This window comes from Osmerus mordax, chromosome 26 (assembly GCF_038355195.1).
Source record: "Osmerus mordax isolate fOsmMor3 chromosome 26, fOsmMor3.pri, whole genome shotgun sequence".
NCBI classification, from domain to species: Eukaryota; Metazoa; Chordata; class Actinopteri; order Osmeriformes; family Osmeridae; genus Osmerus; species Osmerus mordax.
Genome location: NC_090075.1, coordinates 6,788,918 through 6,811,597, shown reverse-complemented (window position 1 = coordinate 6,811,597; position 22,680 = coordinate 6,788,918). Strand labels below are relative to the sequence as shown.

General features: G+C 41.5%; 2 protein-coding genes across 3 annotated transcripts in view; one reads left to right on the top strand and one right to left on the bottom strand.

Moving 5' to 3' along the window:
* The window catches only part of rnf13 (ring finger protein 13), a 28,119-nt gene extending 24,618 nt beyond the window's left edge, over positions 1-3,501 (top strand). Inside the window, exons 9-10 of the mRNA XM_067230139.1 lie at positions 1,508-1,588; positions 2,793-3,501. Of these exons, the coding sequence (XP_067086240.1) occupies positions 1,508-1,588; positions 2,793-3,160 (449 nt within the window). The 3' untranslated portion in view covers positions 3,161-3,501. The remainder of the gene's footprint in view (positions 1-1,507; positions 1,589-2,792) is intronic.
* Positions 3,502-4,652: 1,151 nt separating this feature from the next.
* LOC136936106 (profilin-2-like) lies at positions 4,653-11,978 on the bottom strand. Of its 2 annotated transcripts, none has more exons than XM_067229844.1 (3): positions 11,681-11,978; positions 8,523-8,715; positions 4,653-7,059 (listed from the first exon to the last, which is right to left on the bottom strand). In XM_067229844.1, exons 1-3 carry the CDS (start codon positions 11,807-11,809, stop codon positions 6,962-6,964), a joined length of 420 nt encoding a protein of 139 aa, XP_067085945.1. In that variant the 5' UTR covers positions 11,810-11,978; the 3' UTR covers positions 4,653-6,961. The 2 variants fall into 2 exon arrangements, with proteins under 2 accessions (XP_067085945.1, XP_067085946.1); XM_067229845.1 differs by having other exon boundaries at positions 4,653-6,603.
* Positions 11,979-22,680: the final 10,702 nt, after the last annotated feature.

Here is a 22,680-nt window from a genome sequence, read left to right as displayed (position 1 = left end):
CTAAGTAAATAAAGCCTGATTAAGCACAAAATAAATTGTGTATGGTTTAAACTGCCTTCTTTATTTTCTAGAAATAGTGAACATGACCGTGTGGTTTAGAGGTTTAGAAATGTCCTGGGATTCGGGTTTGGTTTCTGCTCAGACATCCCGATAGGTAATTCTGTTTTCCCCCCTACGCTCACATGTGATTGATCTGAGGTACATAGTAATGACGTTAGTAACTTTGCCCAGCAAACTTTCCAGGAAGAAGAGTGAGTAGCCTTGTGCCCACACCATCTCCTTTGATCAGCCTGAGTGGTATAATCCCTTTCGTGCAGCAGTTGACCTGACCATAAACACAAATTACTCAACCAGCAGCTGTTTTGTTGCTCAGCCTCTTGTTGACCAACATTTACCAAAGCTAACTAGGATAGTCGAGAAAGGGCCAAACAATATTTAAATATGGCTTTTGGGATTGCGTCCAGAAGACCTTTATTGCGTCTTCGGTTGAATTGTTTAGCATCGTAGCTCAATAAAGTCTGTCTTGTGATGCTGTATTTTAGCAGTGCATAAATACAGCCCCTTGAGTGTGTGGTGGTGTTTTTTGCTTAGGGTTCAGCTTCTCTCAGAATAGCCCAGTGCCACAGTTCAGCATTTCCTGAGTTTTCTCTGGATCCATGCCTTTATAAAGGTCTTTTCTTCTCTAGCCCCTGTCTAGAACTGGGTTAAAGGGCAGAAAAAGAGTGCTAGAGAAAGAGAGAGGTAAAAAGATTAAGAAATGTTAAAGATTAGCAGAATGAGGAAACTGAGGATTTTTTTGGGGGGAAAAAACGTACGATTCAGAGAGACAAGAGGAGGATTGTCTAAGAACATGGAGATGGACAGGAGAGAGAGACACGAAGAAGAAAAAAGTCTGACGTCCAGTTAAAGGGGGTGGTTTGTAGTAGATGTGACTCCCCATCCTTATACGGTCACATGCAACCCTGGCACCAGTACTAAGGGGAAAACATGCTCATTTCGAGCTTACGTAAACACGCCGGCCAGCCAGCCAGCCCACCACCCTGCATGACCATCTCCCCCTTCGCTGGGGAAGGGAGAGGAACTCAGGAATTTGTAAGGGAGTGCGTTCTGAAATTCCTAGGCCGCCTTTTTTCTCTCTTTTTTTTTTTCTCTCTCTCTCTTCCGATCTTTGTTGGCTCAAGGCAGCCCCAGCTCCTCCCCGGGAACGTCAGGGCTGAAAAAGGAAATGCAGCTGGGAGCAGTTTGGCACAACACTACCTGATGGGAATGTGTGAGGGGGGGAAGGGGCTATCTCGAGATCAATAGAAGGAAATGAGCAGCGTGTGGAGGAATGGGTTTACACTACAGTAGCGATGAGTCATCATCTCGGTTGCTCCTGTAAAAAGTGTGTCTCTTTCCAGGTGGATTTCCATAGTCTAAAGAGATGGGACATTTTAAATGCTATGTTCTGGGAAGCTGTGTGCCCAGCACAGTACAGGTGGTGATCTCTTTTCTCTTTTTGACCCAGGGGACTCCTACGATGTGTGTGCCATCTGCCTGGATGAGTACGAGGAAGGCGACAAGCTACGGGTGCTGCCCTGTTCTCACGGTGAGACTTCCACTGGTCTTGTTGAACATTGTCCAGCCATGTTACACATCTCCGCCCGGTAAACACCACCAAGCATCGTCCTGCCCCAACACCCTGCTGCCTTCGCTGCCCCCTCAGGAATCGGCCCCCTCATTGTCTCACAGAACACCTGTCATTCTCCTCTATAACCTCTCCACTACCCTTCACATCTACCACTATGAAAACACCTCTATGGCTCCACGTAATCCCTGTGTGTCAGGCTTCATTTGCCGCACCATTGTGCCAAATACTATAGTTGTCCAAATGTAAGAACATTTGTTATTACAAATGAGAAAGTCCCTTTCACAAACAATGTTACAAAGAGCTTTGCAGTTGCCCATGGATGTCAACACATCCAATCTAAACCCCTCCGAAAAGATAAGGGGAAAACTCTCAGGAGGCAGTCGAGTTGTCCCAGGACTTAGTCCCCCACCGTAGAGCCTCAAACTTGGCCTCTGTTGAACACCACTACCGGCCTCATGTGATGATGTGTCAGTAGGAGTCGAGCATTTCCTGGAACTAAGCCCGTCGGGTAAATCATCTGCTTGGCTTTGCTGCTGCGTCTAATGCTGACGGCCAGGCTACAGCCCCGCCATTCTTTAGAACGCCTACTTTCAGAACCTTTTCAGTCTCTTGTGCTCTCACGACACGGGGAACACGGAGACCCGAGGTTTTAGAGACGACGGCTCGAGAGCACGGCTCGACCTCATTGGGTCCATGTTAACTGATGCGATCGCGTCCAAACTGCTTTTAAAAAAGAGGGAGTGCCATTTTATCGTTTCTGAGGTTGTTCATGTTGTACGCGCGCCTCGCAAGTTTGGTCACAAATCAAACAATCGAGGCAAAATGTAAATAATTGCTGCATGTTTGCTGCCCTAAAAGCCTAAACCATTTACTAGTAGTCTCTGGCTAAGACATGCACACACACACTAGTTAGAATGAAATACAGATATGCATGCCCAATCCCCTCGTTTTAAGGCGGCAGATAAACTGTTCAAGTCCACCTCAGTCAGTTTGATAACAACACGCCTCTAACAACCTTTGATTGGAGCGAGGGTGTGTCAGAGGTACCACTTCACCTTAAACCAGAGGCATTGTACGTTTCACCTTAAGGTTAACTTTTTGAACGGTCAGGATTAACATACTGTTCCTGGGTATTCCACCCCCCCCCCCCCCCCTCCTGCAGCCTATCACAGCAAGTGCGTGGATCCCTGGCTGACTAAAACCAAGAAGACGTGTCCCGTGTGCAAGCAGAAGGTGGTGCCCTCCCAGGGCGACTCGGACTCCGAGTCGGAGGGGGGGGAGAGCGGCCCGGAGGAGAACGAGGAGGTGTCGGAGAGCACCCCGCTGCTGCGCTCCCTGGCGTCCACCAGCGCCCACTCCTTTGGCACCATGTCCGGCGCGTCGCGCTCCGACCCCGAGCAGGAGTCCTCCGAGTACGAGGACGAGCTGGACACCAGCGACGACAGCGAGGAGGAGGTCACCGTGGAGACGGTGGTGGTGCAGCTGCAGCAACCGTCGCGCTCGGAGGGCCACGGCCCGCCCCGCGTCTGACCCCGATTGGATAGTCTTGATTGTCACATCGCAAGGCCCCGCCTTCCCTCACCTACAGAACCCACCGGATTCAAAGCAACGGAAACTCACATTGAGGGCGTGGCCTATACGGATTTGTGTTTCATTTTTACATCACTGCTTAGTATTTAGTCTCTCCCCCCCTTCCCCTCACCCTCACGTTAGAATGAAAATGATATGAATTCTCGTTTTTTTTTACCTGATTGCTGGGGGCCTGGCTATACCCTGAAAAATCTAGATGGGATTGTGAGTCATTGTATGTTTTGGGGCTATGTGGTGCATATGATACAGAACTGTTGCGTGTGCACTCTGCTTTGGGCTCTGGTTGGTCAGTTTATGGATGGATTACAGCAGGTTTACTGTTGTTCAACCTTAGTCACTGTGAGGCAACTCTGGGTCCTGTGCCTGAGAGCATGTTTGACACACAACCGAGTGAAAGCATTATTGTATATAAAATGTATAGAACACCATACATAACATCTTTATCTTTGATTATTTTGTAGCCTGCATTATCTGTATGCCTCTGTATCAGAAGGTGGGGAAGCGAATGAATTAAACTTCTAATGTAAATACTCTTTGCTGCATAGAGATCCTAATCAAATGACTATGCAGCATGTTTTTTTGTCGTTTTTGTTTTGTAAAATTGAAACTGACATTTTCTTTGTGAATATACGGCTAGAGAAGACCACAAGACTTGCCAATTTGTTTCTAGCCAGCGATCAGTCACTCGTACCGCTGTGTGAGTTTGCAGTGACTGGTCAGTATCATTGATATTCACACGTGGCCAAACCGGTTAGGCAGTTGAGTTTTTCCAGCGGAGAAAAGGTGTACGTTGTGTATTCATGCCATCGTAGGCATCAACTCAGAAGTCATGTGGAACAGAAGAGATGTAGGCAGCAGTTTTCTATTCTAATACATTTAACTACAGGTTGTTGTCGAATAGCCCATGTTGAGCCTTCATTTGGCTCCTCGCAGGCAATTATAACCCCCTCCATGAGATTGGTTTGAAGGTGGTTGATTTTTGGTCCTCTGCATATATTTAAATACTGTAGCTAGTCAGTTCTACAAGTGGAAGTTTTTTGTTTCTAACATGGCTTGAACTGTTCCATGTTATGTCCTGTTGCCTTTCTTTCGAGTTGTTGTCCAGTTAACGTCTTCAATACCCGTGTCTAATCAATCCAATTTCACTTCAATAAAGAAAAACCTACTTTTGTCGAGAGTAAGTCAATCACTTTATCCACAATGCAGCGTTTGACATTCATAGATCAAGGTATAGATTGTGACATGGTCATGGGGTTCTCACTCCACATTATTCTACCTAGAAGAAAACCAGACATCTCCCTTTTCCATTTCGACAGTCTTAAAGGCCAATTCAGTTGGATGATTCCACCTCAGTCCACTGTAGCAGCCGACTCCAACTCCCCTTTACAATAAAACCAACAGAGTAGACAAAAGAAGCACGTAACAGGACTGATCTGGTTGGAATAAATTTATTTGATCTGTCTGTAAACAAGGTGATAAAATCAATGTATGGCATTTCTTGGTTTATGCATATGAAATCAGATGTGTTAGAGACCATATCTCAGATGTAAGAAAAGAGGTGTGGGGAAAGAAATGAACAGAAAAATCAGCAAACAGGATTTTAATCAGTACACACATCCCACAACGCCTGAACATTGGAGCTGATGCTAAAACATCCCTAGAAAGTGCCCATGAAATGACTCCTTTTGGGGCAGCAGGTAAAATCCATCTCACAATAGCAACAGATTTCGCTCTACATTATGGCACAGGATACACAGGTTTTGTATATTACGTTTCCACAAGACAACCAGAGTGTTCTTATTCCAACCAATCCCATCTCCCGTTACAATTTAGTGTCATTTCTACGTAATCTTTTGAAGTTCTTTTCAATTGGACATTACATTTAGTACCAAGCTTGAACAGACAGTTTGATAACCACATCTTAGGTGATGACTAGAGAGAAAGGCAATTTATTCCACAGTTTTGTTTCTTTACACAGCATGGGTTTACAAAATGCAGTAATTCATTTCTTTAAAAAAAAAAAAAGAGAGACCTTCAACGACAATCCCTCCACTCTCCTGCCCCACAGCTGTTTCACTGTTGTAGTGTGGTTTATGTTAGTGTAGTTTTGCAGAAACGTGAGTCTAGCAGTCACTTTTCCAATGATTTAGAGCAATTGTATATATACCCAAACTGTGACTAAAATTGGTCCTATGAAAAAAAGAAATCTAACTGGACACACTCCAGGTGGTTATGCTGGGATATCTACTGTCCAAAATGGCAGCCTTAAAAAAAAAAAAAAAAAGAAATTACAATATATTACAGGAGCTGGCAAACAATAGTTTAAGTGCCTGAGCCATTGCAACGATGGAATGTCCATGGGGTTCATGTAGTCAGGGAGATCATGAGGGCTAGGGAGGAGCTTCTACCTGCATCATCTCAACCGGCTGGGCTTCTTTTGCCATTCGACTCAAATCAATACCAAAACTGATAGCATGTCAGGACTGCATCCAAGCATAACCCCCCCACCCTCAAATCATTCAGTACAGAGTAGTGAGGTTGAGAGCAGAAGGGGGGGGGTGGGGTGGGGAGGGACCAGGGTGTAGTGGTTGGTTAATGGAGGAGAGTTGTGTCTCCTGTGTAGTGATGGAGTGTCAATTACTATGGACGAACAGGATGGGGGGGGGGGGGGGGGGGGGTACGGTACAGACATTTGGCAGGAGTTACTAGGGAGCAGGGGAGGGGATAGGGCGGGGAGAACAACAGTGGACTTAAAAGATATGCATGCCGTTTCCCCTCCCAGACATGCTCTAGAAAAAGGAAGACAATATGAGCTTGGTTTACCGCTCAAGTGCTTCAAAAAGGCATCGGCCGTTCAGGGAGGGGGGGGGGGAACACTGAACTACCTGGCACCACCACACAAAATCTCAGTTCTTCATAACAAAAATTGGTTTCCTTAACTTGGTTTAGAGTTTTTGCACTGAGTGTTTGGCCTGCATGGTGCAGGTGTTCCGTAAGTACAGATTTTGTCAATGTCCTGTTAACAACATGCTCATCTTTAACTATGGTGCAATAGTAGTGCTAGAATGGGATAGGAGTAGTGTGAATGCATACAGATGACCGAGAAAGAGGAAAAAAATAAAATAAACAGCAGAATGCAAAATGGGGGACAAAATCGGATGGGGGGGAGGGGGGAGGGAAGAAAAAATAAAATAAAGAAGCAACTACCAACTATAAAGGTGGAAGTACTGTGAAACGCAACAGGGTGGTAAGGGTGATTCTGCTAGGTGGCTAGCAGAAGTTGACTTAGTATCCAGACTTCCTCAGGTACTCAGTCATTAGAAACGCTTTCTTGTTGAGTTGCCCTCCATGGACACCATCCTTTCCCATGACTAAAACCAATGCTGGAGTACACACACAAGAACACAAACAAAAAAACAGAAATGAACAGACATGGTGGTAGGGCTGAAAAAGTATGTCTTTTTCTCATGTTTTTGTGTTTTTTTAACTCCCCCCTCCGCTAAACATGAGGGCTACGTTGTTGAAGTCAGGGGCCTACAACACATGGAACCCTGTACCGCTAGTAAATAGTAACGCTTCAAGGAATTTTTTTCTCAATGGGACAGCTTGAAAGGGAAAATCTTTTGACAGCAATTTTGTTTTTAAAGTTTTATATTTTTTGTGTTTTTTCCTTTTTAATGTTTTTTTTTCTTTTTTCCTCGCCTCCCTCAACTACACCACACCGGCTAAGTCAAGACTAAACTAGAACCCTGAATCCCTTAAGTATTTTGCCATTGAGTATGCCTTCTTATTCAATCCGCCTCCATGGACCCCTTCTTTGCCCATTACAAGAACCAAGACTGAAAGAAAAGAGAGAGAAGGGAAATTTAGAGAAATTGTGAAGTTAGGAGATCATTTTAGAAAAAAGGTTAAGCGTAATTACAAAAAAACAAGCAAGTCGACAGGACAGATTAGTATGAAGGAAGACAGACAGCACATTAAGAGGCCTGAATATGGACTATACGTAAGCATTCATTTTCTTATCAAAAGCGGTTTGTCTTGGGACAGGGGGATAAACATGCAAGGCTGTCTTTATAGTGATAATAAAAACGAGATTAAGATTCCAATAGGGCTGTATAAATCTAAACCAAAGGACAAATATCAACAAATCTCATCATCATAGTCTATCCTGCGTTCCTGAACAAGGACGTGTTTACACCTCCTTCTGATAAATATTAAACAATCACTGCTGCATTCGCCTCATTCTCAAGCTATGACGTCCAGCCCTGCATTGATCAGCCAATAACTTTACCGTACACGATGCTGGGGGGTAACAAAGGCCCACTTCTGTATGTCTACATACATGTATAAAACATTCCAGGAGCGGGGAGGAATAGGAAAGTGAATGCTTCTCACTACCGCCAAACACTACAGCAGCAAACTACACATGCAGATACAGCATGCGTGTGGGTACCTCTCCTCAATACATACGAAATCGTCCAAATGTAAACCCAAGTCAAAGACGTCTAAGAGCCCTAATTTGAGAAAGAATGTCACCTTACAATGTGCAGGGGTGTACACAGGAGTTGGTGTGAGGGTGGGGGGGGAGAGAGAGAGAGTGTGCATTACACGTTAGGAAGGAGAAAGGAATATGCATGCAACCGAGGTGGGTGGGGGGGGTCCATTACTGGAAAGAGCAGAAGTGATATCAGTAGAGAGAGAAGAACCCTGGGTGTCCTGTGACAGTCTCTCCCACCTGTAGGAGGGGCAGCCAGGGACTCTGAGGCTGGGGGGGGGTGAGAGACGAGGATCATACAGGCAAGATGAACGTTGGCACAACTCACAGGCAACTCGTTACTCGGACGGATTTCCTTCGATTGGCCGCTCGGGTGAGAGTTTGGATAATTGGTTTGAGTGGAGAATTTAGTTGGGTAGCAGTTATTATTATTCCTTGTTCTTGTGATTACAGGGGTTAGGTTTGAAGTCGCTAGTACAGCTTCGTTAAATGAAAAGAAACTAATTTCTCTCCTTGAACATGGCAGACCTGAATCTTGTTTTGTTGTTGTTGTTGTCATTTTCATCCCTGACAGTGATTAATAATCTTTCCCCAGTTCTTTTTTTCAAGTTCAAGTTTCTATAGTTAATAACATACATTTGATCTAATTGTAAAGGAATGATGTCTTCTTTAAAATAGCATATATTGCAATAGGATATATTGAGGAAAGGTGAATATCAAATATCGTGCATGCACACTACTATAATGCAAAGCAAAACTAATCTATGCGCTACGTGTTTGTGCAACGAGGGGGAGACAGGATGTTACCTTTGCCGGCTTTGCCTACGGAAATGTTGTATGTTGGCTCTCCTCCTTGACTCTTTGTCCTGATGTCCATTGTCCAGTCGCCCTCGACATGGAGGCTGTCTCTGATGACGGAGCACTTCTTTTGGCCTAGGGTCAGCCCTCCGGTGAAAAATCCCTCCCGGTCCTTTCCTATTAAGATGTCAATCTCCTCAATCTGGGGAAGAGGCAGAGAGAGACTTGTTATGGATGGACAACAGGGAAGTATTCAGCGGAGCCTGAGAGAGGGCAAGAGTTCACCGGTGATCAATGTTGTGAGCAGAGTCTGTGGTGTAAAATATCGGATTACATTTAATTTCACCAAACAGTAACTAGACGACCAACTTCTGTCACAGAGAGTTGATGTTGAGGTGAATTATTTGCCAGTCAAATGTAGCGTGTCACTTTCACATTCTCACACCCATAGCCTTCACATGAGCCACTGGAAGGAACCAGTGACCACCAGTCTATGCTTATTCAGATTGAGGTCAAAGACAAATTCAAGCTTTGGTCATTTCCTTAAGGAAACCAATGACCGGTTTACTCAGATTCAACAAACAGGCCTGAGAACAGAAAGGCGTCGCCAGTGTACAGAAAAGTAGTCATAACTTTAGACTTGAGTTCCACCAATGAATTTTTGTTGGTTGTTAAACATTGGTCAGTGATTGCTAAAATAAACTTATGGCAAATAACGTAAAATTGACTGACATTATCGATATCCTAATGCTGTGTTGCATTCCATAACCATGCCAACCCGTTTTCCAGAACTAACTCAAACTAAAGCATGCCTGCTTCTAAATAGCCATATCTAGTCTAGAACATCATAGATAGAACATCTAGGTAACCAAGAGCCAACCTTAGATTGTGACTTCCAAACCGTTTAAGACCTGGTAAAACTACCTGGTTACCCAGACATGATAGAATAAATTATGAATTGAAGGCCTAACCAGATTAGAAAGGCAATGGAACCAAAAGGGTGTCTTGTTCAAGTCCCAGTTTTTGGCTCCCAATATCTAAACTGAGTGATCAAGACTCCATCTCTCATTGAAAAATTGTGTGCCAGATGTTAAATCCAAACCAGAGCCAATGGTCCAGTGTGCATCCATGTTGACTGCATTCAATTATTAGGGATGTGACTGGTTCTGACATTTAAATTATATATACTCATCCTAGTTAGACTCGATGATGGCCTAAGTGATAAGTTTCTACATGGTGGTTCCACATCTAATGTCAATGTCCTACTGGGAAAAACGGCAGACCACAGCTGGTTATCCAGCTCCACTTCTACTGACAAGAAGTTGTCTAAACGTACACCAGCCTACAGAAAAACTGGAAACAAGCATGTATGGTTATTCTGACATGAAACATTTGACTACTTTGAATTTCTTGTTTATTTGTAGTCTTGTTTTTGCGATTCTGATAGCTTTAGTATCGAAACGATTAGCTGTGTTTTACAAAGCACACATTTCAAATGGAACGATGGGTAGAACTTGTGCAACTCAGTGTTGGACAGGCCCGTTGGTTTAGCATTATATCGGAGAATACTTAAATAGAAAATGTGCAATAATATAACATATCAAGAAAAGGAATTCTAGATAAAACAAATTCTGTAGACTGACATGAGACGTCCGACACAAACGGCGGAAATGAACTGTGGAAATGTGGTTCATGAACCGGTTAAAATTTGTGCCATTTCTTCATATCAGAATGAATACATTTTCATAAATTGCGTTCACCGTCAACACTGCATTGACAAATGCCACATGTGGCGAAGGGGCAAGGACGGGTGATTTCATTTCGAGAATCAAATCAAAGCACATTAGAGAAGTCCTGCTAATGTTGTTAGACACCCCCCTCGTGTCAGCCTGTAGAATCCAGAAAGGCCGAGAAGCCTTCATCTCCCGAGATTATACTTTTGACGTTAGGTAGTCTAGCGCATTCATTAGATTAGGCCAGCAAATGACTCGTCATTTACTGAGATGGTGTGTCACATTAGTATTACATGGCCAAGTGCTATAATAGTTAGCCTAGCACATAGCCGATCAACTGCCAGTATATAACTTGCTTGTTGGTTAGCATGTAACTAGATTTGGGTCTGATCATTCTACTGCCTTGTACGGCAACCATGTGATATAGCTAGCTAGCTTTATCAAAACTAGACTTTGCACAAAGAGCTGACGCTAGACGACTGAACAGCTGATTTTCATGCTTGCTAGCTGGCTAACAAAATGGAGGATCCAGGAATCGCCAGAACCGGCGCTTCGAACAGTGTGTACATTGCTTAACCGGCAGTGTAAATGTAAGCGGTTTCTATTGTGCTGCTAAAAGTCGACTACCACTGTGGCATACGTGCGGGAAAAAGTGCATAAAGATTGAATCCGTGAAACATTAAGAGAGATTGGGAGTGGATGCGCCATCTTGGGAATAGGGGTGGCATCGAGGGCCTGATTCACAGATGCCACTACGAATACCGCGGACTGTACAAAGCCTCGTCTGAATGTCACATACCGCTACATGCGGCGTAAATGAGCCTGCTTCTTGGCGTAGCTGATTTTCGAATGGATGGCCGGCCCTGATTTTATGATTTTGGCTACCAATTCCCCTTAAACCAAAAGCCCGCATTGCCAGTTAGGTTACATTTGCAGCTATTGGTAGGTCTCTGGACACTGACAGATACGGTGACCAAAGAACTTACATTTCTAAACGGGTGTTCCAATGCTTCAGATATGCTTCAGTTAGCGAGATATTGCATGAAGCAGCTCGCGACGCTAGCTTTGGCCGCTAGCATTAGCTTTGCTATGCATGCTATTATGTAGCCAACACCAGCAAACAATGTCTCAAAAAAAAATCTGTGATAAAAAAGATTTGGAAAAAAATACTATACCGCATCTATACCCCATTGCTATATGTGTCAGGGGCAGATTCGTCGACATTCAATAATGGAATAACTACTGTCTGCAAACACTGGACCTCTAGCCATGTGTGCCAAGCACAGGGCTCGCCTCAATCCATTCAATCTCCCCTGTGCAGTGGCTTTTCTGTTCAACAAGGCCTAATTCCAATAGGAGCATCACATACGGGGCTCCCAAATCCAAACAATTTATTCAGACAAATAGAAGCAATGTAATTAAATTGAGACTCACCGACATGTTGCCAAAAGTAGCATCGGCAACCGATGCCCAGACGTATTTGGCGTCCGTGTACCCAACAATGGCGGAGTCCTGGCAGCTGCCATCGGCCATCAGGTTATCCACGTAGCTTTGCCAGGACATTTTTGCGTATTAGTTCAAATGTTGAAATGTATGATTAAAATATGTCACAGGTACTCTCGATAAGCACTGAGGTTTGTTCAAGCTATATTTTTGGCGATTCGGAAGTGTCCAACGATTCCCCAGCTCCGGCACGTCCCCGCTTTCTTCTGGGTATGGGCAGCGAACGAAGAGAAGCCACTGCAATCGGGAAGCTCTTGGGTGTAGTCCTTATTAAATCACTCCGCGCAGTCGTTGTTAGGTTTAGCGTCGTAGCAAAACATTACTGTGGCGGAAGAATAAACTGAAACTACAGATGTAAAGAATAATCTGGATCGTGTCCTTTAGCTAATTTGATCATGCTAATATTTTATAACGATATAGGCTGTTAACTACATTTGGTTTGGATATGCGATTCAAATCACTGCGAATCGTTGGTTTACAGATTCTTTGTTCGCCGTAGACTGAGGGTATCCTTTCTATTCCCGCCACGGTATAAATCGAGCGTTTACATTATCACTCATAGGAACTATTCATTTGTTGGTATCACTAGATTGACTCAGATAGTAGTTTGACAGACAAAACTGATTGCACAGACGAGCATCTGAGATGTAACTGCACGTTTTTGTAACCCTGAAAGCATATCCAACACAATAGTACAGCCGTCATTACACAGAAACCCACAATTTAGCCTGGATCATATCTTTACATTCACAATAGTAGCCTACGCTTTTATCCAAAACGACGTACAAATATTGCGTAAGTGAATCAGATAATCAATGACCACTCTTACATCTTAGAATGAAGGGAAGGGAAATAAAAACATATTGACTCTCAAATGTTTAATTAACTGTCATTCCATCACGTAATTTTTTATGGATTGCAATTTCAAGTATTTATGCTATCAATGTAATTCCTTCATTCAAGTGACAGGCCAATTTCTTAGAAGAGACTTTGGTCTACAGGTGGAGTAAAATGGTCAATACCACAGTTTGCCTCCTTAAAATGTGGGGATTCTTCTGCCTCTAACACATAGGCTACTCTTTTGTCTGAGGAAATGTCCCGAGTTTTCGCTGAACCATAAAAAATCTAATGCAGTTCTGGTCCTGGATCTCCCCAAACCACTTGAGACATGAATGGCACGTGTAGAAAATGCGTCCCACTTTTATCCTAGCCTAACCAATTTTAACAATGCGTGCCTAATAAAAAATATAGCATGAGTAGTGCTTTGTTTTTGATCGTTTCTATCCATCTGTCGTCATTGTAAAAAATGACTGAATAGAAATATTGCATATTTTTCAGACTGAGCTGAAAAATTATTTCTCTCTATGAATCTCACCTTTCGACCTTTAATTCCTATCTGAAAAGCCATCCGCATTGGTAAAGGAAATGAGCTGGACAGGAAGTTTGATAATCTCATGACCACACCCAAATGCACCCATGTGTGCAAATCTTCAAATTTGACCAACTCACTAACTGCTAAATTAGCAACACTGTCACAAACAGAAGAAAAAAAATACCCCGTTAATGCTGGAAAAAAACTTGACAGAGTAAACTACAACTGGCCCTAATTGGTTATTTCTTATATAATTTCCCTCTGTCACAGGTCACCCTGCTCATTTTAATGACTTATTTTACAGCCTTTAGGCTTCAGAAATGATGATGATCAATCACTAACGGTGTACACCCTTGTACATCTGCCTCACACAAAGTTGGACAGGCTTTACTCTGCAGTCAATATAGCACACATCTTGTACTGTGTCTTTGTATGTGAAATAGACTGTGAAATGGGTACAATTGTCTTATTGTGTATGCTGGTGTCTGTTCTGACAAATTATAAGAACTGAATAGAGTTTGGACTGACTCCCAAAAACCCATCCTTGTCAAAAAAAAAGTGATCAAGAAGGATGGTTGTCCAATGTGGGCCTTGTTGATCAACTGGAGTTGTTTCCTCCTAGACTGGCATGAAAAAAAAGAAAGAGAGAGATTACTAGAAATTGTCCCTACTCCAAGACCACCTGCTGCTATTGCACAATACAGGGTCTGTCAAATCTGGGGCTAATTTTGTTAATCCCTATAATCTGGAAGGCCATTTGTAAGAATACAGGGGAAGAGGATCTCAATTACAAAACAAATTAGGTTCCCTATAATTTTTGGTTTGTCATTATTATTTTGGAGTGAGTGATTGGTATTTGTCAAGCCAGAAATAAAATATTAGACTAAAATTACAAACATGATTTTCTTTGTTTGTAACTGTGTTTTAATTCATATCGTACTTTTATGCATGTTAAATGTACTGTACAACATAGGTAGGCCTGACAGGGAGTGAGCTAATGTGGTAGCAGGCTATGGCATTTTATTTCACGTTAAGTTGAACATAAGCCAGTTTAAAATGTCTCTTATAGATATATATATACCATATCTAGAGAGACAACTTTTCTTATCACTGTCATAAGGAGATAACTGGCCAAGAAATTTTTGCACAACCTATTCAGAGTTGGTTGTTTTTGACATTTTCTGTTTGTAAACGACAGTATTGAGCTACCCTGATATATCAGCAGTTATAAAAGACTTATCTGAACCTTTGACCTCTTATCTATTCTGAAATTGCCTGCGATAGTTTCACTCAACAGAAATTATTTACCTCCAATGTCTTAGTCTCAGGAAGCAAGTTATCTTTTCTATGGTTTTTATTGACCTTCCTTAATTGTCTTAATAGTCTTTTTCTTTAGAGGAGTCTGCCTGATTTTGAGAACATTCTGTAAATAGATGCTTGGCATAGATCTGAAGAGTTATTATGGATATGATATTTCTACTAAAGGGAGGTTTATAGTTACTGTATGCTGCAGCTTTTGAATGTTGCGTCACTCCAAAGTTGCCAGATATGAAGAGGGAGGGAAGTATGTGTCGGCCATTGTTATTTTTAACTTAAGGGTTCAGCATAGTGCATTAAAAATGTACCATCAGCATCTGGAGTCAGGTGGCTGAGCGGTGAGGGAGTCGGGTTCATATTGTTTAATTTGTTTGACTACATGCTCTTATATTTCTTTCCATTGGCACTTATTTGATTTTCACAATATATGCTTCATGTTTTGGCTACCCGCAATGTTTTTGGGGCTATCTCGTTGTTTATGATCATTGACCTATGCACTTTTGTAAAGCTCTCTCTTGGAAGTCGCTTTGGATAAAAACATCTGCTAAATGCATTTATTCATTTAAAATGAATAAATGTAAATGAATAAATGTAATGTAAATGTATTTCAATACACATTAGATAATCACTTTTAATTTAATGTTCCCTCAACCTGCAGACAATATGTACTTGTGGATATTTCAATAAAATCTATAAAAAGAAAAAAGAGAGTGAGAAACTGAAAATGAAATGCCCATTAAGCACTCGGTATCATGATTTGGTTGTCCACACCCCTCACATTAATCATAAAACACATGATGCTACAGATCAAGCTATCATTACTTTCCAAATGAGTCCAATCCATTTGAGTTACAGATCTCAGCTCTTCTCAGATCTCAGAGAATAAGAATGTCCAGTCATCTTGAACCTTTTACCTTTGCCCCACGTATGCCTCGTGGAATGGATCTATTCTCTCTCTCTCTCTCTCTCTCTCTCTCTCTCTGTCTTTCTTACTCTCTATCAATAACATATATACACACACACGCACACACACACAAACACACACACACACACACATTGCTCAAGGCAGTGGGGGGGACACTTGTGGCACAGTGGGGGATCTCTACCACAACATGTGTCCTTGCCTGGCAGGAGTAAGCCCAAGGCACACTGGAGGTGGGAAACTGAGAAAGAGCACCAATCCAGACTCCATGACATCCGCCCATCTGCGGCCATTAACCAACCCACAGGACAGCTGCAGAAGCCTTGCAAAGTCAGCCCCCCTACCAAACACTTATCCCCTTACCCAACAATCAGCTCATAGACTCCATGTTTCACAACTTAAACCTACAGAAACCCTACAAATAAAGTGACGTACCTAACGGATGTTTGCACTTTGCCAGCATCAACACAAACCACTAACTCCCAACCACTTATATTTTACATTCAGTATCAGCCACAGCCTGCAATAACATTAAATGAAGATGGATACATGCTTCCTGTAGTTCCAATGCTAGGATAGTGTTGTTCTGACCAGTACAGCAAAGAGGACAGAGTCTAGTCTCGCTACATGGGAAGGACGGTACTATAATGTACACTTTGAGACAATGTTCCACTGTTCTAAGGAATGAATGGGTATGATTCATCTGGAAGCAGAGTTGGAGATTGATACATTTGCATGAGACGGGACAGTTCCATGATGGTCTAAAAAGAATGTGAGATAAGGGCCTTAAAGCCTCCATTTAGATTACCCGATCAAAGATCTTGTCTTTAAATTGATCTAAGACAATTAATTTTTGGAGGAGAATTCATATATTGGATTTCAGCTCATCTGCACTATTATTTACTCCTGTGAACCTTGTTAACCAAATTGCCATATCAAGCAGTTTGACACTGATCATCATTTCACAAAGACTGCCAGTTCACAGACAATTTTCAACACAATGGTCGTAAAGCCTTTTGAGGTTGCCAGCAATTTTGTGCAAGGTTCTGATGTTGTTGTGTGATATATATATATATATATATCAGAGGCCTTACCCGCCACCTCAATACCTCATTCTATAGGTGTACTGGCCAGTTAAAACCAACACAAAGGCACCTGAGAAGCACTTAGCTGTTAGAAAAGCTATTCCAAGAAACCTCAGTTCCGAAATACAGAAATTAATATAAAATTCTGAAATGACACCAAAAGCAGAATATTCTTAAAATCTAACATTCAAATGAAATATGTGAAGCAAATGTAACACTTCTCTCCCTGGTGCATAAACATTATGTGAGGAATGCATATGGCTAAATCTGGAAAACTGTTCAAAAGAGTGATATTTCTGGGGGGGGAATACTGCGTTTCAAAAGTATCAATGTAGTCCAGATCCTATACATTACTATTTTACACAGGTCTGGAGAATTTTCAGGGCGGAATATGGAAACTATGGGAATGTTGGTATGTAAATTGGATGTATATTAGTGTTAACCTTGTGAAAAACATGTTCAAAATCTCTCCGATGAAGCATACATGACTATGAATAAATGGCGTCAGATTAATAATTGCATTCTCAACAAACCATTACATTTACATTTAGTCATTTAGCAGACGCTCTTATCCAGAGCGACTTACAGTAAGTACAGGGACATTCCCCCGAGGCAAGTAGGGTGAAGTGCCTTGCCCAAGGACACAACGTCAGTTGGCATGACCGGGAATCGAACTGGCAACCTTCGGATTACTAGTCCGACTCCCTCACCGCTCAGCCACCTGACTCCCTACCATAGATCCATAAAGATCCATAAAGAAACCATAGATCTAAAGATGGGTTGTTTTTTCATCTTACATATATTCAATAAAAAGCTTTTTTTAACCAAAACATTCCAAATAACGTGTCAAAGATTTATGGCACTAGTTCCATAAACTGTCACACCCACCCACCAGTACAACTACAATTGACATGTGTGTTCATGTGAATCATATCTGATACATTGACCGCCTCAGAACCACCCAAGGTTGTTTCCCCAAAAGCCTCCAGTCATTTGCAATTCAAATAAATAATAAATAGTATCCAGTGCACTTCAGAGCACCTCCAAGCTGCTTTACATCACTGCAGCAAAGGCCAGACAGCATACATCCAGCCTTGTCTAGGACAGAAGTAGGCACTTTGAGGTGTGAAGGGCAGGTGTTATTATCATACAGATAGTTCATTCCCTGGGACAAATGCTCAAGTGGGAGCCTACTTGAATGTGGTGTTGACTATATGAACGTGTGACATGTATTTATGTTGAACCTTGACACAGTATGGGCCTTCGGATGTAAAAATGCAATAATCAAGGTTCAAATAATAAATAAAGTAAGCGCAAATAGGCGCCACTGAAAGGTAGTTATATATTTATTTAACAACATAAGGGCAACAATTGCGTGCATGGGCTGGACACATGCAGAACACAAACAAGACTATTCTACAAACAGGACTATAAAGTTGTTAATGTTAGGTTGTTTTTTCTTGATTGGGGGCTAACATCAGGACGAGAGAGAGAGAGAGAGAGGCAGACAGAAGGCAAACCAAAAAGAGAGAGAAAGACAGATTAAGATTAAGACAGGGTCGATGTACAAAAATGCACTTGGGGTGGAAGCACTTCAAAGAGACCACAGTATAAATGGTAATGACAAGAGTCTAGATGGCCATATTTGGACAGTCGCCAGTTGCCACAGCACATGACTCTACTTAAAACAGAGTGATCAGACCCACTGCAGCTGCGGGCTGCAGGTGCTTTCCAAACTGCCAAGATGGAGTTGACGAATGGCGGCTCTGTATTTTACGAAGTGAACTACAGTTGGTTAAACAACCAAAAATCTCGTTGTTGATGTATACAGCTGGACAATAATGAACTGTGCAACTGAACTGAAATCGAAGTGTACGAAGAGAACGGTCTCATTGTCAATGTGTTGCTGCTCACTGATGACACTTAGTGGCCACAGTGATGACTGAAAAACAGTTTCTGAAGAAAAAAGATTCCACAGTGTGATGAGCACATTGCCACATAGATGGTGCACAAGGACTGTTAGCCTCTTAAGGAGTTGGCAGGTCCACAGAAGTACAGATTGGATCAACCAACCAGTAAGATGCTGGCAGCCCAAATAAATGACTCATCAAAGGATTCCTCATGAAAATTATGAAGCAATAAAGCTTGTAGGGAAATAAACAGTTTGCAACAAGTTAATTCCAAGTTTTTTCATTGTAAACTAAATCGTTAATCAAGCCAATTATATGACTTGTTTTTTGAGGTCCTTTTTCTTCTAACTTCTGTACCATGAGGTGTTTTTTTCCAAGAAACTAACCTGTTGAAACAGAATCCTTACAGTCTTTTTGTCCAGTCTCCCTTCAACAAACCAGATAGGTGGAAATGTAAAATCAGGTGAACAATTTTACTGTTACACTTACATTTCACATGTGGTTAAAAAAGGTTAGAAAACAGTTTAAGTTTTGGGAGACACACACAAGGTGTGAATCTTCATTCCAACCAGAGAACACCTATCTCAAAGCAGATAGAACGATGTGAGACTTGTTATGTCCCACTGACAGACCAGAGGGCAGTTTATATTGGATAGACATGTTCTACATTTACATTTAGTCATTTTGCAGACGCTCTTATCCAGAGCGCCTTACAGTAAGTACAGGGACATACCCCCGAGGCAAGTAGGGTGAAGTGCCTTGCCCAAGGACACAACGCCATTTGGCACAGCCGGGAATCGAACCGGTAACCTTCAGATTACTAGCCCGACTCCCTAACCGCTCAGCCACCTGACGCCACCTACCTATGTACGTTCTACCATGTTCTACCATGTACTACCATGTGTGAGCTACAGGAGCCCCTTTTCTCATAATGCACCCGTGAGACACACTAATCCCCCAGGCCTGGCAATTGAGTCTCTTGGAATTTTCAATACAATGAGATGATAAGATTGATGCACACATCCTTGTTAAAACGAAGGATTGGAAAAGGGTTAATTGATAAGTCAAAGATGACATTTCGGTAGAGACCCTTGGATGCAAAATTATCTTTTAGATAATGCAATGGATTTGGCTCATTAAGATGAGAACACCATGATATGTGTCTATGAAGCAGTTTCCAATACATTTTCTGTTAAAACTAAGCCTATTAATTGGATATTATTTGGCTACGTGTCTATCATTCAACCTTGTTCACCCAGCCAATACTATTAGGCAAGTAAAGTTATGGCCATAGGCATTATTAGTAATGATTGCAATTATAGGGTTAGGTCGTTCAAAACGTTATGTTCTTATTCTTATTATGTTCTTAAGTAAGTAAGAATCAAAAGGTTCTGAAGTTGTTGTCCCCTTGGGGTGTACATCGTGTGTTTGTGTGTGTGTGTGTGTGTTTGTGTGTGTGTGTGTGTGTGTATGTAAGATGGTAAGCAGTCAGCTGTTGGACACACTAGAGTACATCCAGTTTATCACGTGGGAATTATTCTTTTTTGCCTTCTCTGCATTTCCCTGCAGGTAAATACTTGTAGAGATTAATGAATAGGTCTTCACCGGAGAAAAGTCATTTATTCCACTGTTACAACCGCATTGATTGGCACAATACAAAATGTACATTTACAAAGCCAACAAAAAAACACAAATTAAGAACTTGATGTTCTTGGGAACATGCTGGCATGCTCATACACACACAAACAAATGCACACACACTCACAAGCACATGTAAACAACTTTCTGCTTACATTTTGAATAACTTGGTAAGTAAATGACCACATGTTGGGTATTTTGGTTAAAACAGCACATACATTTACTGTAAGTAACTACTGTACTACTGTACTAATGTTTGTCAAATAGAGAAATCTTTGGAACATTTAACTACTTATAGCATACATTACAAGTTTTACATTTTTAGAGAAAAGACAGGAATGCTGTCAATAAAGGTTAGCATTAATGTGAACACCATAATGTAATAATTCTATAATCACTGTCATAAAGGAAACAGGACTTATCATTTTGTTGACTGACAGAGGTCACAGTCATAAAGACAAATTAAAGGAAAGGTGTAATTATTTGCACTATTTATAAGTTCAACACAAACTAAAATTGCAAGTCTAAACTAAAATATAACTTCAGTATATCAACTGCCTGTTTATCTTGATATACTGTAGCTGTATCAAATTGTTTAACTTTAACACTTTGAAGTTGTATCAATCTGTTATCTGTTTATCTTAAATGCTAAACTGGAAATTGGAAGAAAAAAAACAGACTAAAATTAATTTAGTCTAGTATCTACAAAGACTAGAAGCATATTATTTATATTTTAGACCTGCTAGTTTGACCTGGAATTATCTTTTATCATTTTGAGGGAAAGTGTTATTTTAGAAAGTGCAAAGTGATCTATGGTTAAACTATTTGTTTACTGAGCACTTTCGGCCTGCTTCACTTTACCTCAGGTCAGATGTCACACTGGTTCGACCAAAGAAGATGACTGCTGGCTAGGATCACTCTGCCAACATGGCTGGCCACACAACGCCTGTTTTGTTACCCCGGGCATATCTTAAGAAGGGGCCTGGACTAAACTGAGGTACACTGCAGTGCTCCCTGGCAGACGTTGCCATCAGACCAGTGAAAATAAATATGACCAGCTACACAAACAGAGTAGCCAAGTCTGAGAGAGCCCAGGCAAAAGTTTTACAAAAAATAAGCCTGTGCCTAACTAAAGAAACACCATGGTAGTAAGTCGTTGTTGAACATTTTTTATTCTGGCTATCATGGAGTGCAAAGCCATATTAACAAAAATGTGCTCATAACAGTTCCAAAAGCTATGCAGTTTGGTACAGATCTATTGTTTACCCGGCATTTCTGTATCAAACATATACTATATATTGTATGTCTTTTGTTTTTGGCTGCACTGTTTAAAAACATGCATTTCTCGGTAAATACGGTCCTTTTCTGAATAAATCTGGTCTTGTAATAACAATTAGCAATGTAATTCAATAATCAGTCATGTTACGAGATTAAGCCAGCAATGTAAACATATTATTGTATACCAATGGCTCTTTAGCACAGCCTAGTGGAAAAAACATAATTATTCTGGACTGGGCCAAGAAGGGTGTTTGATCCTCAGTCCCTTTTGAATCTGCTTCCCTTAAAAAGGCTGTGAATAAGACTACAGTGAAGTGTAAACCCATTCCTCACAGCTGACCACATCTATCTATACAATGATTGACTTTAAAATCATGTTGTGAAACCCATTTTCCTCTGCAGAAGCACACTTCCTGGGCTCCTCCTCAAATGTTCATGAAATTCATTTTGGCAGAAGAGTTTTTAAAGTATGGAAACCCTGAACTGCTCTCTCTCTCTCTTATCATTTGCTATTCATTTACACCTGGGGGAGAGTGGAAGCATTTTGTCTCTCTCTCTCTTTGTTTTCATCCTTTCACCTCTTTCAGCAGAGATTGCCAAATGCATGAAGCTCCTTGATGTATTTATGACACTTCTGGTTCGAGGCCAGCCAGCATGCCTGTACACTTCCCATGCCACATTCCTGTAGAGACCCATGAGTCCCTTACAAGATGAATGGATTCCTCTAGCTCACTGTCAAATACAAATACAACTATTCCAATAGGTTCCTTGCGGCTTCGCTGCTTGGCCCATAAAAAACAACTTGATCCAAATTTGTATTTGTATAGAGCACGTAACGCCTTAAATTAATTAATGAGTGCTAATTTGCTGATTTAGAGGCTCTCTTACCAACCGGCTCCCTGCTGTTAGGTGCACTCTGCACTGGAAGAAGAAAATATTTGCAATGGAGCTGGTGATTGTCTTTCCTCAAATACCTTGCCATTTCTAAACTGAGATAAGACACAGGACATTTGGATGCTGTTATTTTTAATAATACCGTTCTTGTTACCTTTAGATAATCACAGCTGTTTAAACTTTCCCATGACAGGGACTGTATGAGTTTGACAATAAAGTGTCATACATTTAAAAACACACCAAACATGATAGACACATACAGCACTGTCTGTTGTATAGATAGAATAAGTGTGAGTTGTTACACGGTATACTTACTCGTTCGTTTGTTGAGTTATAACTGGTTGGTTTAGTTGCAAATGGATTGCTGCTTGTCCTGCTATTTTGAATATAAAAACGTGTATGAACCTGAGTCGTACTGTATATTGTTGTGTAAATAATTTATGGCCAACTCGATTTTTGGGCTGATAGGGGAGCTTTTTTATTTTTTATTATTGTAGGCACCCTGTAGCTTTGTT

Excerpts from the sequence above, each read along its gene's own strand:
- LOC136936106 (XM_067229844.1), bottom strand. The coding sequence starts at position 11,809 with ATGTCCTGGCAAAGCTACGTGGATAACCTGATGGCCGATGGCAGCTGC. Across the intron at positions 8,716-11,680 it reads CTACTTTTGGCAACATGTCG|ATTGAGGAGATTGACATCTT; the intron begins GTGAGTCTCAAT and ends CCTCTTCCCCAG. Across the intron at positions 7,060-8,522 it reads CGTAGGCAAAGCCGGCAAAG|TCTTGGTTCTTGTAATGGGC; the intron begins GTAACATCCTGT and ends CTTTTCTTTCAG.